Source organism: Bufo bufo, chromosome 4, assembly GCF_905171765.1.
Source record: "Bufo bufo chromosome 4, aBufBuf1.1, whole genome shotgun sequence".
Classification (NCBI taxonomy): Eukaryota; Metazoa; Chordata; class Amphibia; order Anura; family Bufonidae; genus Bufo; species Bufo bufo.
Window position 1 is genome coordinate 554,118,402 of NC_053392.1, and position 19,125 is coordinate 554,137,526.

Genomic DNA, 19,125 nt, shown 5'->3' on the forward strand with positions numbered 1-19,125 from the left:
TGGAGCCTGTTTGCCATGTGTGCATGCCCTCACATAACCTTCTAACAACCAGGTCAGAATGGCCAAGATGGCGTGCATTTCATTGATAACCATTCTGCGTCCAAAGTCTGTCAACTGGGCCCTCTAGTGCCAAGACTGTAATCATTTACATCTCTGCCTGAGACATAACTGCATGCCGAGTTTTGCAGCAATCAGAGATTAATATCTGGGTGCGTTATTTTTTATTATTTTTTTTTGTCAGTGAGTGTAAGTTTTAGACTGTGCGCACACTGCATTTGATCTTTTCTTGGCGGTACACTTAAAGGGTTTCTGTCACCAGAATTAACCCTCTTAAACTGTCTGTCTGACAGCGATGTGCTAATGTCAGCAGAATATAACTCTGCTATTTTTATGTTTATTGATGCCCCCCTTACGGCACAATTCTTACTTTTGTAATATGCAAATTATCCTCTAGGACAGGGATGTCCAACCTGCGGCTCTCCAGCTGTTGCAAAACTACAACTCCCAGCATGCCCACACAGCCTACAACTATTAGCTGTGAAAGCAAAAACTCCACCAATGAAGTGTTAAACTTGTTGAGTTTTATTAAGGAACGCAGCTGTACAGATCAAGTGTGGCGTTTCGGCCACATACGGCCTTTTTCAAACTGGTGCGGATGGAGGAAGGTAGAAGGACGTGCGCAACAGGAGAGGTGCAATCGCACTGTAGGGAAAGCGCTATTAGCCTACAGCAGGGCATGGTGGGAATTGTAGTTTTACAACAGCTGGAGAGCTGCAGGTTGGCCTTCCCTGCTCTAGGGGGGGGGGGGGGGGGGGGGGGGTTCGGCGTTGCTCATGCTCCTAGAGGCTCCGTTCTCCCACCTCATTCCACGCCCTGCCGTCCTTGATTGACAGGCCAGTGTTTGTCTTCTTCTGGCGGCCCTGTGTGCTGGTTAAACAGCACTGCGCAGGCGCAAGACTTACCCAGCACAAAGGGCCGGCAGAAGAAGACAAACACTGGCCTGTCAATCAAGGACGGCAGGGCGTGGAATGAGGTGGGAGAACGGAGCCTCTAGGAGCAACGCCCCCCCCCCCCTGCTCCTAGAGGCTAATTAGCATATTACAAAAGTAAGAATTGTGCCGTAAGGGGGGCATCAGTAAACCTAAAAATAACAGAGTTGGATTCTGCTGACATTAGCACATTGCTAATGTCAGACAGTTTAAGAGGGTTAATTCTGGTGACAGAAACCCTTTAAGTGAAGATTTCCTAACTTATGCCTTATACAAAAGTATACCACGTGGTATACATTTACCTTTGCGGTGGCAAAAGTAAATGTATGTCGACACCAACCAAAAGGACACACTCTCTTGGCCCCCGCCGGTTGAGTGGAGGTCTATTCTTACATTTGGCCTATGTGCCCAGAGCTGCTCCCAGTGTATATGCCAAACTTAGGGCTGTACATTGCCATATTAGATGCTGTATGTGGAAGCCATTTGGTTATTTTACGTCACACTGTTGTATCAGAGGGAAATGACATTGTATTGCTGATGGAGCGCACACAGTTGGATTGGTGAGTAGTCCACCGGATAACACCTCCTGAAATCCATTTTCTTCTCTGCAGCCTTCTGCTAGATAATGAGCGCTGGAAGCAAGCCGATGTCCCAGCTGAATTTCAGGACTTGGTTGATTCCATAACAGATGGCAAAATCATTTTACCTGAGAGGAAGTCTGGATGTGAGTTGGTATTCAATAATTCAGCGTGTGTCATACAATTAGCGTCCGAGCTGTTAATATTTGTTTAGGAGCAGCTGCGGCAGGGCGTAGATTACCGGTATTTAGAGGAGATTTGTAATTAGCTCTTTGGGCTTATTTCCCATATCTATAGACTATCATCAGACACCATGTTGCATTAAACCAGAGTTTCTAAATCTCTGGAAAATGTGTAGGTTGTGCTTTTGCTTTAAGTGAACTTTTATCCTTGAATGCCATATTTTTATTTTATTTTTTGTCTGAATAGTTCCAAATTTCAGTGCAAATTAATCTTATATTAGTTTTTTTTTATCAAAGTTCTGTTAAAGGGGTGGTCTCACTTCAGCAAATGGCATTTATCATGTAGAGAAAGTTAATACAAGGCTCTTACTAATGTATTGTGATTGTCCATATTGCCTCCTTTGCTGGCTTGATACATGTTTACATCACATTGTACACTGCTTGTTTCCATGGTTACGACCACCCCACAATCCTTCAGTGGTGGTCGTGCTTGCACACTGTAGGAAAAAAGCCTCGGCCTCTCTGGAGGCCAGAACCGTGGGCGTGCACATAGGTTAGTGATTTTTTTTTTTCTATTGCGTGCAAGTACGCCCACCGCGGCAGGATTGCAGGGTGGTCGTAACCATGGAAACAACTAGTGTATAATGTGATGGAAAAATGAATCAAGCCAGCAATATGGGCAATCACAATACATTAGGAAGTGCTTTGTATTAACGCTCTCTGCATGATAAATGCCATTTGCTGACGTGAGACAACCCCTTTAAAGGGAGTCTGTCCCCAGAAAATTCACTGATAAACCAGGTGCAGTGCCTTGTAGGACTAGCTCATCTGAATGTATTGATGCCTTTTACTTAGAGATGTGTAGCATCTTCCTGGAGAAAAAGTACTTTTAATCCATATGCAAATGACCACTTAAGTGCAACGAGGCCGAGCTCAAGTCACTCTGTGCACCCTTACTCCTGCTGCTTCCTCTGTCGGTATAGTCTCCAGTAAAAAAAAAAACTCCAAACTTTGCTTTTTTGACTGCAAGTTCGCCCTGTTGGAGGCGGCCAGGCAGCTCAGTCCTTCTTGGACTGATAGTATCTGCCGGGTGGATATCTAATCCTGCAGAGAGAAGGGAAAACTGAGGCTTGGAAACAGTGAACCTTAGATATTGATGAGCAACTTGTGTGTCAGGAGGGTATGAAACACATAAGATGATAGGAGAGACATCGGGATATTCCAATATAGGAGTCCACTTGGCCTTCATAGAGTCCATATAGGTCTTTGAGCCGCCACGATGCTGGATGCTTATTTTTTAGGGGAGGAAAATTTGCATCATTTGTTTAAAATTCTCTTATTTCATTTTCAGGTGTAGAAGAGCGGAAACCCTCTGACTTCCTCACAGTTGACGGCCAGAAGTATGCTGTAGTTGGGTAAGCTGCTTATTCCATTCATCTTTATGAGATTTTTTGATATTTTACATATCTTCATAAACTCTTGTTTTTTTACAGCACTGTGCTGATTTTAATCCGAATAATTCTGGAATATTGCAGTTGTGTGGACGACATCCCTTCCATAACCACAGACATGCTCACTCGTCTGTCTGAGCTATTGAAGGTAGTTATCTCATACCATTTGTGTGTGTATTATTTATATATATATATATAATATATCAAACGAATGATGAGGCAGCACTTCCAGTATAAGGTGAACGGGTGAGGACCCCAAACTTTATTCAAGCGACGTTTCGGCCTGCTCAATGAGGCCTTTCTCAAGCTACATAACAGTGCATATACACCCCCCAATCAATACAAATCAATTACAATCAGTGGTTAGGCGTGACTACAAACCAGTCACGTGATCATTAACCATTAAAACACATGACATAAGTGTATAGTAAACATTCTCATGTTGCGAGCATACAAACATTTCATAAGTGATCAGGATATCAAAAAATAATAATATATAGAGATAGATCTCTGTGTATCCATTACATTTAAATAGAATATACATCTCTCTCTATTTAATGCATGATTACCCATACCGGACACTGTGCAAAACGTGTTGGGTGCATACAGGGTTAAAAACATATGTTGCTGGTACAGCCGTACCTTATCACAAGTTAAAAACATCAGGACGGAGCTCACCACACTTGAGTTCTTGGAACCGGCCGGCATTGGCGTCCCCTCGCCAGTAATGCGCATGCGCCGAGCCCGACGTCATAGGCCACGCCCCCCCCGATACAGCCGCGCTCTCACGTGACAGCTCCATGGACCGCAGCGTCATCCCCTGGAGCGCACCGCAAGAAAAACAGCTGAAAGGGGAGGGAGGCCAAGACATGTGACTCAGCGTCAGACGCACAGCACGTGGGGGTGTGTTTTAGTGACCATGGTGATGTAAACAGTACGGAGACATGCGGGCATACGCACCATAACTAGGACGCAAATATATGCACATAATCCAGGTCACAGTACACCTATAGGTACATATAGTCGGCCCAGCGAGTAGGCGATCTAACTCTGCCAGCGCACCCAGAGCGACCGCCTAATTCACACTGGCCATCCCCAATGTACCCTATTAATGTGTGGTTACGATGGGACACACCTCCCATCTACCTACACCTATAGCACTGATGTGTGTAAAAAAACTCCACCAGCTCTCAATGTGTGGCTAGTGAAATCACACACTCCATCAGTACCAATAAAGGAACTATCAGATATCAATAGATAAAGTGTGCTTCATGCCGACAATCCAGGTCATCAGTCGCAGTCCCGCAAGTCTCCACACAATGGTCACTATCACGCTCTGGTATCCAAGGTCATTAGGCGGCTCCATCCAGTACATAGACAAAGGCTCATCAAGATCATCAAAAGTCATCTAGGATAAATGAAAAATGCATCAATATACATCGTTTATCTAATCAGACACATTAGCACTGTTATATGTCTCCCACACCAGACAGAGTGGTCAAGGACCCCCACGTCAGCGAGCGCTGCACCTATCCATCACCCACATAATTCCCATCTACATTCCGCATTAAGGCCGTCTGGCTTCAGTGTCCGTAGCCTATGTATCCACATAATCTCACGTTGCTTAAGTAATCTTTCCCTGTTACCTCCCCGTTTGAGTGGGGATATATGATCTATCACCCTGAACTTGAGATCTTTCCCACCGTGACCTGCCTCAATAAAGTGCTTAGGCACGGGAAGATCTCTCCTTTTTTGCCTAATCGAGTACCTGTGATAGTTTATTCTAGTCTTGACCTCACAAATGGTCTCCCCTACATAAAAGAGATTGCAGGGGCAAGACAAAAGATAAATCACGAATGAACTATCACAGGTCAAGAAATGCTGTATTTCAAATTCCTTCTTCAGTATCGGGTGTGTGAATTTCTCACCTTTTAGCATATAGCTGCAGTTTACGCAACCTAAACATGGGTAGCATCCGTATTTCTTGCGACCTATATAGGTCTGGATTGGGGTTTTACCCCCTGTCACCTCAGCTTTGACTAGCTTATCTCTCAGACTCGGTGCTCGCCTATAGGACATCAGGGGAGGTACGGAGAATTCTTTAACCTTTTTAAAGTTGCTGTACAGTATTGGCCAGTGCTTTTTGATAGCGTCTGCTACCTGATAGCTACCCTCCGTAAAATTAGAGATGAATGGCACTCTAATCTGTTTATTAATGTCTTTAGGGGTCCTAGATTCCAGTTCATCCAGTTGTCTATGAACTAGTCTTCTAGGATATCCCCTATTGACAAACTTGTCCGCCATTTGCGACAATCTCGTGTCTCGTGTCTTGGGATCTTTAACTATACGTTGCACGCGGAGAAACTGGCTCCGTGGTAAGGTTTTGACCATGGACCGTGGGCAGGGCCGCTGATAGAAATCATGGGGCCCCGTACAGCATACATGACGGGGCCCCCTTCAGCTCCACCCCCTGATCCCTCCTTCAGCCACACCCCTGGCCCCGCCCTTGGCCCCTCCCCAGACGCCACCTTGAAACAACATGCAGATTTGTCTACAAGTGATATTTATGGCGCTGGGGGGTCGTCTGTGAATGGCGCTGTTATGGAGGGGATCTGTGAATGGCACTGTTATGGAGGGGATCTGTGAATGGCACTTTTATGGAGGGGATCTGTGGATGGCACTGTTATGGAGGGGATCTGTGGATGGCACTGTTATGGAGAGGATCTGTGGATGGCACTGTTATGGGGGGATCTGTGGATGGCACTGTTATGGGGGGATCTGTGGATGGCACTGTTATAGAGGGGGATCTGTGGATGACACATACCGTATATAGCATCTTATGCTATGTGTCATCCACAGATACCCCTCCATAACAGTGCCATTCACAGATACCCTCCATAACAGTGCCATCCACAGATCCCCCCCATAACAGTCATCCACAGATCCCCCCCATAACAGTCATCCACAGATCCCCCCATAACAGTGTCATCCACAGATCCCCCCCATAACAGTGTCATCCACAGATCCCCCTCCATAATGGTGCCATCCACAGATTTCCCCCATAAGTGTCGTGAAATTTTTTTTCAGACAGCACATGGTGTGCTGGACTGACCCATCAACCGGCTATATACGGACGGACTGGTAATATCGTATATAGCCGATGTATGGGTCAGTCCAGCATTATTGCACACAAGGCTCACAGACACTGCCTACCCCAGGGCCAGTGCCCGTGCCTGGCGCACACACTGCTTGCCTGTGGCCTGCCCCCTGGCACACACACACTGTCATTAATTTAAGTGCCCAGCGCCAGTCAGCAACAGACAGTCACAGTGGGCATCACGTTGGGGGCCTGGGCCGCTGCCTGCAGCCTGCCCCTGGCAGGCTGGCACAGTGGCATGCACCCACACTTGCTTGCAGTGCACTGCCCCTGCCTGGTGCAGGCCCACACACTGCCTGCCTGCGGCCTGAGTCTGACCCTTGGGCCTGGCACACACTCCACACACACAGTAAGTAGTGTGCCCACTGCCCAGTAACCACTTCAGCCACAGAATTCAGAGTCCCAGTCCCACCACTCACTCCATGATCCCAACTTCCCAAGACCGTCCCAATCCCATTCCATTGCCAATCAATCCCATTCCCCATCATCAAGCTGGCCTGGGCCCTGCGCTGCCGCCGCCTGCCATGCTGCTTCAGTCAGAGACAGACAGTAGAGAGTGAGTGACACTGACACTGTAGTCAGTACTAGAGACTGCGCTGCCGCCGCCTGCCATGCTGCCACTCAGTCAGAGAGTGACACTGTACAGTTACAGTACTAGAGAGTGAGACACTGACAGTCTCAAAACTCACCTCGCCGCCAGCCACCGCACGTCCGCACTGCCACTGCCGCCTGCTTCTGAGTGTGACTTGTCTGACTGGGAGCCGGAGATGCGCGGTAACCAAGCCTCCGTCCGGCTCCTCCTCACTTAGTCAGACCCGACATAGACAGACAGCGCTGCGCCGTGCGCACTGCCCCCAGGGCGGGCCCTTAGCCGGGATTTTGAATAGGTGGCGGTGGGGGGGCAATTGCGACCGCTGCGACCCCTGTAGCTACGCCACTGCCGGGCCCCCCTGCCAGCCGGGCCCGGTACAACTGGGCCAGCTGTACTGGCCTATCAGCGGCCCTGACCGTGGGTGACAGCTCTCAAACTTCAACAGCTTGTTGCAGTCCGTCGGCTTGGTGTATAAGTCGGTCACAAGTACCATACCTTGTTTGATCACCATGGTATCCAAAAATTGGACCTGCTCGGTGGAGTACGTTAGAGTAAACTGTATTTCTGGGTCTATTACATTCAAAAAACTGTGGAAATCTGCCAACTCACTTTCAGTGCCGTCCCAGATGACAAAAACATCGTCTATGTATCTCCACCACCCCCGCACAAGGCTGAAGTGGTGGGACACATAGACGTGTTCAGCCTCCAGGCCCGACATGAAAATGTTGGCGTAAGTCGGCGCCATATTCGAACCCATTGCGGTTCCCCGCTGTTGTAAAAAATAACCATCCTGAAAAGCAAAATAATTGTACCTTAAAACTACACCGAGCAGGTCCAATATGAACTCGGTGTAGTTTTAAGGTACAATTATTTTGCTTTTCAGGATGGTTATTTTTTACAACAGCGGGGAACCGCAATGGGTTCGAATATGGCGCCGACTTACGCCAACATTTTCATGTCGGGCCTGGAGGCTGAACACGTCTATGTGTCCCACCACTTCAGCCTTGTGCGGGGGTGGTGGAGATACATAGACGATGTTTTTGTCATCTGGGACGGCACTGAAAGTGAGTTGGCAGATTTCCACAGTTTTTTGAATGTAATAGACCCAGAGATACAGTTTACTCTAACGTACTCCACCGAGCAGGTCCAATTTTTGGATACCATGGTGATCAAACAAGGTATGGTACTTGTGACCGACTTATACACCTAGCCGACGGACTGCAACAAGCTGTTGAAGTTTGAGAGCTGTCACCCACGGTCCATGGTCAAAACCTTACCACGGAGCCAGTTTCTCTGCGTGCAACGTATAGTTAAAGATCCCAAGACACGTGACACGAGATTGTCGCAAATGGCGGACAAGTTTGTCAATAGGGGATATCCTAGAAGACTAGTTCATAGACAACTGGATGAACTGGAATCTAGGACCCCTAAAGACATTAATAAACAGATTAGAGTGCCATTCATCTCTACTTTTACGGAGGGTAGCTATCAGGTAGCAGACGCTATCAAAAAGCACTGGCCAATACTGTACAGCAACTTTAAAAAGGTTAAAGAATTGTCCGTACCTCCCCTGATGTCCTATAGGCGAGCACCGAGTCTGAGAGATAAGCTAGTCAAAGCTGAGGTGACAGGGGGTAAAACCCCAATCCAGACCTATATAGGTCGCAAGAAATACGGATGCTACCCATGTTTAGGTTGCGTAAACTGCAGCTATATGCTAAAAGGTGAGAAATTCACACACCCGATACTGAAGAAGGAATTTGAAATACGGCATTTCTTGACCTGTGATAGTTCATTCGTGATTTATCTTTTGTCTTGCCCCTGCAATCTCTTTTATGTAGGGGAGACCATTTGTGAGGTTAAGACTAGAATAAACTATCACAGGTACTCGATTAGGCAAAAAAGGAGAGATCTTCCCGTGCCTAAGCACTTTATTGAGGCAGGTCACGGTGGGAAAGATCTCAAGTTCAGGGTGATAGATCATATTCCCCCACTCAAACGGGGAGGTAACAGGGAAAGATTACTTAAGCAACGTGAGATTATGTGGATACATAGGCTACGGACACTGAAGCCAGACGGCCTTAATGCGGAATGTAGATGGGAATTATGTGGGTGATGGATAGGTGCAGCGCTCGCCGACGTGGGGGTCCTTGACCACTCTGTCTGGTGTGGGAGACATATAACAGTGCTAATGTGTCTGATTAGATAAACAATGTATATTGATGCATTTTTCATTTATCCTAGATGACTTTTGATGATCTTGATGAGCCTTTGTCTATGTACTGGATGGAGCCGCCTAATGACCTTGGATACCAGAGCGTGATAGTGACCATTGTGTGGAGACTTGCGGGACTGTGACTGATGACTTGGATTGTCGGCAATGAAGCACACTTTATATATTGATATCTGATAGTTCCTTTATTGGTACTGATGGAGTGTGTGATTTCACTAGCCACACATTGAGAGCTGGTGGAGTTTTTTTACACACATCAGTGCTATAGGTGTAGGTAGATGGGAGGTGTGTCCCATCGTAACCACACATTAATAGGGTACATTGGGGATGGCCAGTGTGAATTAGGCGGTCGCTCTGTGTGCGCTGGCAGAGTTAGATCGCCTACTCGCTGGGCCGACTATATGTACCTATAGGTGTACTGTGACCTGGATTATGTGCATATATTTGCGTCCTAGTTATGGTGCGTATGCCCGCATGTCTCCGTACTGTTTACATCACCATGGTCACTAAAACACACCCCCAACGTGCTGTGCGTCTGACGCTGAGTCACATGTCTTGGCCTCCCTCCCCTTTCAGCTGTTTTTCTTGCGGTGCGCTCCAGGGGATGACGCTGCGGTCCATGGAGCTGTCACGTGAGAGCGCGGCTGTATCGGGGGGCGTGGCCTATGACGTCTGGCTCGGCGCAAGCGCATTACCGGCGAGGGGACGCCAATGCCGGCCGGTTCCAAGAACTCAAGTGTGGTGAGCTCCGTCCTGATGTTTTTAACTTGTGATATATGTTGCTGGTACAGCCGTACCTTGTTTTTAACCCTGTATGCACCCAACACGTTTTGCACAGTGTCCGGTATGGGTAATCATGCATTAAATAGAGAGAGATGTATATTCTATTTAAATGTAATGGATACACAGAGATCTCTCGATATATTATTATTTTTTGATATCACTGATCACTTATGAAATGTTTGTATGCTCGCAACATGAGAATGTTTACTATACACTTATGTCATGTGTTTTAATGGTTAATGATCACGTGACTGGTTTGTAGTCACGCCTAACCACTGATTGTAATTGATTTGTATTGATTGGGGGGTGTATATATACCCTGTCATATGCACTGTTATGTAGCATGAGAAAGGCCTCATTGAGCAGGCCGAAACGTCGCTTGAATAAAGTTTGGGGTCCTCACCCGTTCACCTTATACTGGAAGTGCTGCCTCATCATTCGTTTGATATATTTCGTGGAGGAAGAGCCGACCTCTGTGGGGAGTTTGCACCCGGTACATCTCATCTGACTGTGCTGCTGCACTATTTGTATTTTTATATATATATAAAAAATAATATGCTGCCTCTCCAAGTAAAACCTGTCACCACTGAACCTATCATACCATGTACCTTTTATGAAAAAAAACATAGCCGATTATACAGGTATTATTACAAATATTGGAAAGATCTGAGCATCAGTCCCAAAATTTTGACACCATGCGAGTGAGTTTAAAGGGTAAACTGAAAAGGAAAAAAAAATATTCTAAATTGTCAAACTTCAGGGTGTCTATAGCGCTTTAGAATCTGTACTCCATTAAACCGCTGACATGTGCCAGGTTTAGTGGGAGGGCACAGACGAGGGCTGTGATGTGTGCTCCTGCCAGTTCAGCGCTCACTGCGGCCCTTGTAGTTCAAGTAAATAGGAGCAGTGCTGCAGTAACAAGCCTGGTTCCGGTGCCGCACAGCTGATTGGTGGGGGTGCCCGGGGGTCTGACCTCTACCAATCTTATATTGATGACTTATTGTAAAGATGAGTCATCATTGTTTACATGACATAATGACATGATGGTCATTATTATTGACGTAATAGTACGTCACAGCAGGAAGTGACTTCGCCCAAATGGACGTACTATTACATCATGATGATCGGGGAGGGCCCAGGAGCTGTGTGGCCCCGATCAGTGTATCGCCGACATTGCTGTAAATGCCGATGCCGGCGGATTAACCCTTTTATATGTAACGATCAACGCTGATTGCGGCATATGAGAGGATCGACCCCCTCCCCACCCCTCACACTGACAGGGGGCCAATGGCTGCCATGGCAACCCAAACCCTTGGAAAGGCCACGGGTTCTGCCATTTATGGAAGCCTGTGAGGCACAGAGGCACACTGTCAGTGTATTACAATACAGCATGTATTGTACTACATTGAAACAGGGATAAGACCCTGAAATGTTGTAGTCCCTGTACTGGGACAAAAAAATTAAAGTTTACAGTAAAAAAAAAAAAAAAGGTGCCCCCTTTCCTTCATCGAGCGTTTTTTTTTTTTTTAAATTAAAACAATTAATAAAAATAGACATAATAGATATAGCCGCATCCGTAACAAGCAGCTGTATAAAAATATCACATGAACTACCCCCTCAGGTGAACGCCGTAAAAAATATAAAATAACTGTGCCAAAACCGCCATTTTTTTTGTCACATTGCCACAAAAAAGTATAATATCGAACGATTAAAAAGCCTTATGTACCCAAGAATGGTACCAATAAAAACATCAAATCTTCCTGCAAAAAAAAGGGCCCCTACACAAGACTATCAGAAAAATAAAACGTATGGTTTTCAGAAAATGGAGACTCAATAACATTATTTAAAAAAAAAAAATGCTTTATTATGTAAAACTGAATCCAAAAAAATAAAAATAGACTTATTTGGTATCAGCACGTCAGTAACAACCTGCTCTATAAAAACAAGATGAGCTATCCTGTCAGGGGAATGGTGTAAAAATATAAAAATGGTGCCAGAACAGCCATCTTTTTATTTACCTTGCCTCACAGAAAGCGTAATATCGAGCGATCAAAAATCATATGAACCCCAAAATAGCATCAATAAAAGAGTCTTCAAACTTAATGGCAGCTTAAAATTATCCCAGTGAAATCTGCCCTCCAAAATCCAAATGTTGCTCCTTCCCTTCTGCCCCCTGCCATTTCCCCATTCAGGGGTGTTTCTGTAAACTGCAGAATCAGGGTAATAAACGATGAGTTTTGTTTTGCTGTTAACCCTTGCTGCCTTACAGGAAAAAATTTATTCAAATAGAAAATCTGCAAAAAGAAGTGACATTTTTAAATTCCTCCTCTATTTTCCTTTAATTCTTCTGGAACACGTAAAGGGTTAACAATGTTTGTAAAATCATATTTGAATGACTTGAGGGGTGCAGTTTCCACAAGGGGTGGTTTCTATTATGTAAGTCCCACAAAGTGACTTCATAACTGATTTGGTCCTTTAACCTCTTAAGGACATAGGGCGTACAGGTACGCCCTTGTGCCCTGGTTCTTAAGGACACAGGGCGTACATGTACGCCCTGTGTATTTTCGATCACTGCCGTGCGGCTGGCAGTGATCGGAACCCGGTGCCTGCTCAAATCATTGAGCAGGCACCTAGGCTAAATGCGCGGGGGGGTCCCGTGACCCCCCCATGTCGGCGATCGCGGCAAAACGCAGGTCAATTCAGACCTGCGGTTTGCTGCGATTTCTGCATTTTCTGATCCGCGGGGATCAGAAACATTATATGCCTAAAATATAGTTTTATTCACCCCCCCCCCCGCACCCCAGAATGATTTTATGGTGGCGGGAGGTGCAGGTGGAGGGTTGCGGGCGGTGCGGCAGGCAGGATCGCGATCCCCCGCCCGCCTCCCCTTGAATAATCGTTGGCTTCTAGTGGGTATACCACATTGCTGGCACCCTGGTATAAACGGCTGACATCTGCGATGCGATGTCAGCCGTTTAACCCTTTCCATACAGTGGTCCGTACGGACCGCTGTATGGAAAAGGTTAACAGCTCAGGGAGCTCCCTCCCTCTCCCATCGGGGGGCTGCCCCCAGACAGCCCCCCTACAGATCCCCTCCTTACCCTTCCCCGTGAAAATAAAGTAAAAATAAAAAAACACATTTATCACTGATTAAAAATGAAAAAAATAAAATTCCCTACACGTTTGGTATCGCCGCGTCCGTAACGACCTGATCTATAAAACGGTCATGTTACTTTACCCGAACGGTGAACGCCATAAAAATAAAAAATAAAAAACTATGATGAAATTGAAATTTTGCCCACCTTACTTTCCAAAAAAGGTAATAAAAGTGATCAAAAAAGTCGCATGTACGCCAAAATTGTAACAATCAAACGTCATCTCATTCAGTAAAAATCATACCCTACCCAAGATAATCGCCCAAAAACTGAAAAAACTATGGCTCTTAGACTATGGAAACACTAAAACATGATTTTTTTTGTTTCAAAAATGAAATCATTGTGTAAAACTTACATAAATAAAAAAAGTATACATATTAGGTATCGCCGCGTCCGTATCGACCGGCTCTATAAAAATATCACATGATCTAACCCCTCAGATGACCACCGTAAAAAAATAAAAACGGTGTAAAAAAAGCCATTTTTTGTCATCTTACGTCACAAAAAGTGTAATAGCAAGCGATCAAAAAGTCATATGCACCCCAAAATAGATGCCAATCAAACCGTCATCTCATCCCGCAAAAAATGAGACCCTATTTAAGATAATCGCCCAAAAACAGGCTCTTAGACTATGGAGACACTAAAACATTTTTTTTTGTTTTAAAAATGAAATCATTGTGTAAAACTTACATAAATAAAAAAAATTGTATACATATTAGGTATCGCCGCGTTCGTGACAACCTGCTCTATAAAATTACCACATGATCTAACCTGTCAGATGAATGTTGTAAATAAGAAAAAAAAAAAAAACGGTGCCAAAAAAGCTATTTCTTGTTACCTTGCCGCACAAAAAGTGTAATATAGAGCAACCAAAAATCATATGTACCCTAAACTCGTACCAACAAAACTGCCAACCTATCCCGTAGTTTCTAAAATGGGGTCACTTTTTTGGAGTTTCTACTCTAGGGGTGCATCAGGGGGGCTTCAAATGGGACATGGTGTAAAAAAAAACTGTCCAGCAAAACCTGCCTTCCAAAAACCGTATGGCATTCCTTTCCTTCTGCGCCCTGCCGTGTGCCCGTACAGCGGTTTACAACCACATATGGGGTGTTTCTGTAAACTACAGAATCAGGGCCATAAATAATGAGTTTTGTTTGGCTGTTAACCCTTGCTTTGTAACTGGAAAAAAAATATTAAAATGGAAAATCTGCCAAAAAAGTGAAATTTTGAAATTGTATCTCTATTTTCCATTAAATCTTGTGCAACACCTAAAGGGTTAACAAAGTTTGTAAAATCAGTTTTGAATACCTTGAGGGGTGTAGTTTCTTAGATGGGGTCACTTTTATGGAGTTTATGATCTAGGGGTGCATCAGGGGGGCTTCAAATGGGACATGGTGTCAAAAAAACAGTCCAGCAAAATCAGCCCTCCAAAAACCAAACGGCGCACCTTTCACTCTACGCCCCCGCTGTGTGGCCGTACAGTAGTTTACGGCCACATATGGGGTGTTTCTGTAAACAGCAGAGTCAGGGCAATAAAGATAGTCTTGTTTGGCTGTTAACCCTTGCTTTGTTAGTGGAAAAAATGGGTTAAAATGGAAAATTAGGCAAAAAAATGAAATTCTCAAATTTCATCGCCATTTGCCAATAACTCTTGTGCAACACCTAAAGGGTTAACGATGTATGTAAAATCAGTTTTGAATACCTTGAGGGGTGTAGTTTCTTAGATGGGGTCACTTTTAGGGAGTTTCTACTCTAGGGGTGCATCAGGGGGCTTCAAATAGGACATGGTGTAAATAAACCAGTCCATAAAAATCAGCCTTCCAAAAACTAAATGGCGCACCTTTCACTCTACGCCCCGCTGTGTCGCCGTACAGTAGTTTACGGCCACATATTGGGTGTTTCTGTAAATGGCAGAGTCAGGGCAATAAAGATACAGTCTTGTTTGGCTGTTAACCCTTGCTTTGTTAGTGGGAAAAAATGGGTTAAAATGAAAAATTAGACAAAAAAAATGAAATTCTCAAATTTCCTCCCCATTTGCCAATAACTCTTGTGCAACACCTAAAGGGTTAACAACGTATGCAAAATCAGTTTTGAATACCTTGAGGGGTGTAGTTTCTTAGATGGGGTCATTTTTGGGTGGTTTCTATTATGTAAGCCTCGCAAAGTGACTTGAGACCTGAACTGGTCCCTAAAAATTGAGTTTTTGTAAATTTCTGAAAAATTTCAAGATTTGCTTCTAAACTTCTAAGCCTTATAACATCCCCAAAAAAATAAAATATCATTCCCAAAATAATTCAAACATGAAGTAGACATATGGGGAATGTAAAGTCATCACAATTTTTGGGGGTATTACTATGTATTACAGAAGTAGAGAAACTGAAACTTTGAAATTTGCTAATTTTTCCAAATTTTTGTTAAATTAGGTATTTTTTGGTGCAAAAAAAAAATTTTTTTTACTTCATTTTACCAGTGTCATGAAGTACAATATGTGACGAAAAACCAATCTCAGAACGGCCTGGATAAGTCAAAGCGTTTTAAAGTTATCAGCACTTAAAGTGACTCTGGTCAGATTTGCAGAAAATGGTCCTAAGGTGTAAAAAGGCTGTGTCCTTAAGGGGTTAAAAAGCGGGTTTTGGAAAATGTAAAAAAAAATTATATATGTACTTCATGACAATGGTAAATTTTAGTTGATTATATATATAATGTGTCATGAGAAAACTATCTCAGAATAGCTTGGATAAGTAAAAGTGTTCCACATAAAGTGACATGTCAGAGTTCCAAAATTTGGCCTGGTCCTTAAAGGGTTTCTATCACTTCGTATGCCATAATTAGCTCTCAGACACTAGCGATCCGCTAGTGTCTGCTCTGGCCAACCATCCTAATATAAGAGCTTTTTGGGCAGCCGTTTTGCTAAAAAAAGAACTTTTATAAATATGCTAATGAGCCTCTAGGTGCTATGTGGGCGTCATTAGCACCTAGAGGCTCCGTCTACCTTCATACACAGCCGCCGCCCAGCGCGTCCCTCCAGCCCGCCCATCTCCTGATGAATGCGATCCTCCGTGTGACGCAACGGACGAATTCTCGCGCATGCGCCGTGCGCGGCTGTATTCGGCACATGCGCAGAGAATGTCTGACCGCTTCCCTGCTCAGACATCTCCACTGCGCCTGTTCCTTGGAGCACTATGACGTCATCGGCGCAGGCGCAGTGGAGATGTCTGAGCAGGGAAGCGGTCAGACATTCTCTGCGCATGTGCCGAATACAGCCGCGCACGGCGCATGCGCGAGAATTCGTCCGTTGCGTCACACGGAGGATCGCATTCATCAGGAGATGGGCGGGCTGGAGGGACGCGCTGGGCGGCGGCTGTGTATGAAGGTAGACGGAGCCTCTAGGTGCTAATGACGCCCACATAGCACCTAGAGGCTCATTAGCATATTTATAAAAGTTATTTTTTTAGCAAAACGGCTGCCCCAAAAGCTCTTATATTAGGATGGTTGGCCAGAGCAGACACTAGCGGATCGCTAGTGTCTGAGAGCTAATTATGGCATACGAAGTGATAGAAACCCTTTAAGGTGAAAAATGGCTTGGTCCTGAAGTGGTTAATGTAACCAGTCAACCTTTTAACCTCTGTGACCCTTTTGTGTGGGTTATTTTTGCGTGTTTCTTATATTGAATTCCGAAAAAAAGCTAATAATCTTCAAGGGTTGATGTTCCTGGAGGGAAATGCCAAATGGAAAAGGATTTAGGAAAACTAGAAGAATGGTCAGAACTCTGGCAACTGAAATTTAATGTGGATAAGTGCAAGATAATGCACCTGGGGCGTAAAAACCCAAGGGCAGAATATAGAATATTTGACACAGTCCTGACCTCAGTATCTGAGGAAAGGGATTTAGGAGTAATTATTTCAGAAGACTTAAAGGTGGGAAGACAATTTAATAGGGCAGCACGAAATGCCAGCAGAATGCTTGGATGTATAGGGAGAGGTATAAGCAGTAGAAAGAGTGAAGTGCTTATGCCGCTGTACAGAACACTGGTGAGACCTCACTTGGAGTATTGTGCGCAGTACTGGAGGCCATATCTCCAGAAGGATATAGATACTCTAGAGAGAGTTCAGAGAAGAGCTACTGAACTAGTACATGGATTGCAGGATAAAACTTACCAGGAAAGGTTAAAGGACCTTAACATGTATAGCTTGGAAGAAGGAAGAGACAGAGGGGATATGATAGAAACTTTTAAATACATAAAGGGAATCAACTCGGTAAAGGAGGAGAGCATATTTAAAAGAAGAAAAACTACCACAAAAGGACACAGTTTTAAATTAGAGGGGCAAAGGTTTAAAAGTAATATAAGGAAGTATTACTTTACTGAGAGAGTAGTGGATGCATGGAATAGCCTTCCTGCAGAAGTGGCAGCTGCAAATACAGTGAAGGGGTTTAAGCGTGCATGGGATAGGCATATGGCTATCCTTCATATAAGATAGGGCCAGGGGCTATCCATAGTATTCAGATATATTGGGCAGACTAGATGGGCCAAATGGTTCTTATCTGCCGACACATTCTATGTTTCTATAAGATCTTGCCTGTGTCTATGATGATGACTGTTGAGCTGATGATCTTTTGATTTATTTTTATTTTATTTTTTTAGTACTTCAACTCCCGTAGTTGTCAACTGGTTCTGGGAGCTGGGGCTTTACAAGTTGTTGGATTGAAGACAATAACCACAAAAAACCTTGGTAAGTTGTTATTGAATTCCAATGTAGACAGTCAAGTCACATTATTATGACCAGCAGCTAATATCCAGAGTAACCGCCATGTGCAGCACAGACAGCTGCTAGACGGGCTTGGAGTGTTTCAGTAAGGTCCTGGTAGGTTGTCCTGGTAGGATCTGCAAGGATGGATTCATACCCTAATCGGTTGAGAGTGCCTTCCACATGGATGAGTAGGCCCAGAGAATGCTACGAAAAACATTCCCCAGACCTCCAACAATGGTTTCTCACATGACACGCCAACGTCCATCCATTCAATGAAGCAGAAAACGTGACTCATCGGAGAGGGCAACCCTTTGCCAATCAGTAAAGGTATAATTATGAAACTGCCGCAGAAATTGAAGCCTTTGCAGCTTAGTTATCAGAGGTGCAATGACCAGCCGTCTGCTTCGGAGCAGCATACACAGTAGGGTTTACTGAACTGTTGTTTTAGACACACGTCTGGTAGCCCCCTGGTTCATTTTGGCGTTGAGCTGCTCCACTGTTGCGTGTTGGTCCGCCCTTTGCTTACCTTCATAGCTGACATTCACCTCTCACATAGATGGCACATGGTGCACATTGTGATGACCAGCAGGTGAGAACCCACTGACCCACTTGACCAGCTCCCTCTGAGGACAATGTCTGAGCACACCTCTCGTTCTTCACACAATACCTCTGATGGTGAGGAGAGACTTTCTCGAGGAGAGTACCAGGTGCAACCTCAGAAGGGAATTGGAACACGAGGGAATTGGGACCAGAGTGTGAACCCACTGGACTGACCTCCAGGTGACACAATACATCCAGTGGTTGCTGGGAGGCCAGAGGCTGATCAGATGAAAGCGTAGTTAGGGTACAAAGACAGAAGTTGGGGCAGGCGGCAATGAGGCAAAGTCCGGTACACAGAATAACTACACTGCGTGCAGAATTATTAGGCAAATGAGTTTTTTGACCACATCATCCTCTTTATGCATGTTGTCTTACTCCAAGCTGTATAGGCTCGAAAGCCTACTACCAATTAAGCATATTAGGTGATGTGCATCTCTGTAATTAGAAGGGGTGTGGTCTAATGACATCAACACCCTAAATTAGGTGTGCATAATTATTAGGCAACTTCCTTTCCTTTGGCAAAATGGGTCAATAGAAGGACTTGACAGGCTCAGAAAAGTCAAAAATAGTGAGATATCTTGCAGAGGGATGCAGCACTCTTAAAATTGCAAAGCTTCTGAAGCGTGATCATCGAACAATCAAGCGTTTCATTCAAAA

At 44.8% G+C, this 19,125-nt stretch overlaps 1 protein-coding gene across 2 annotated transcripts in view; it reads left to right on the forward strand.

Annotated features, from left to right (window-relative positions):
- The window catches only part of VPS54 (VPS54 subunit of GARP complex), a 103,450-nt gene that overhangs the window by 74,837 nt on the left and 9,488 nt on the right, over window positions 1-19,125 (forward strand). For both annotated transcript variants that reach the window (XM_040430122.1, XM_040430123.1), the window contains exons 15-18: window positions 1,601-1,713; window positions 3,101-3,164; window positions 3,243-3,348; window positions 17,763-17,850. In XM_040430122.1, coding sequence (XP_040286056.1) covers window positions 1,601-1,713; window positions 3,101-3,164; window positions 3,243-3,348; window positions 17,763-17,850 — 371 coding nt within the window. The remainder of the gene's footprint in view (window positions 1-1,600; window positions 1,714-3,100; window positions 3,165-3,242; window positions 3,349-17,762; window positions 17,851-19,125) is intronic.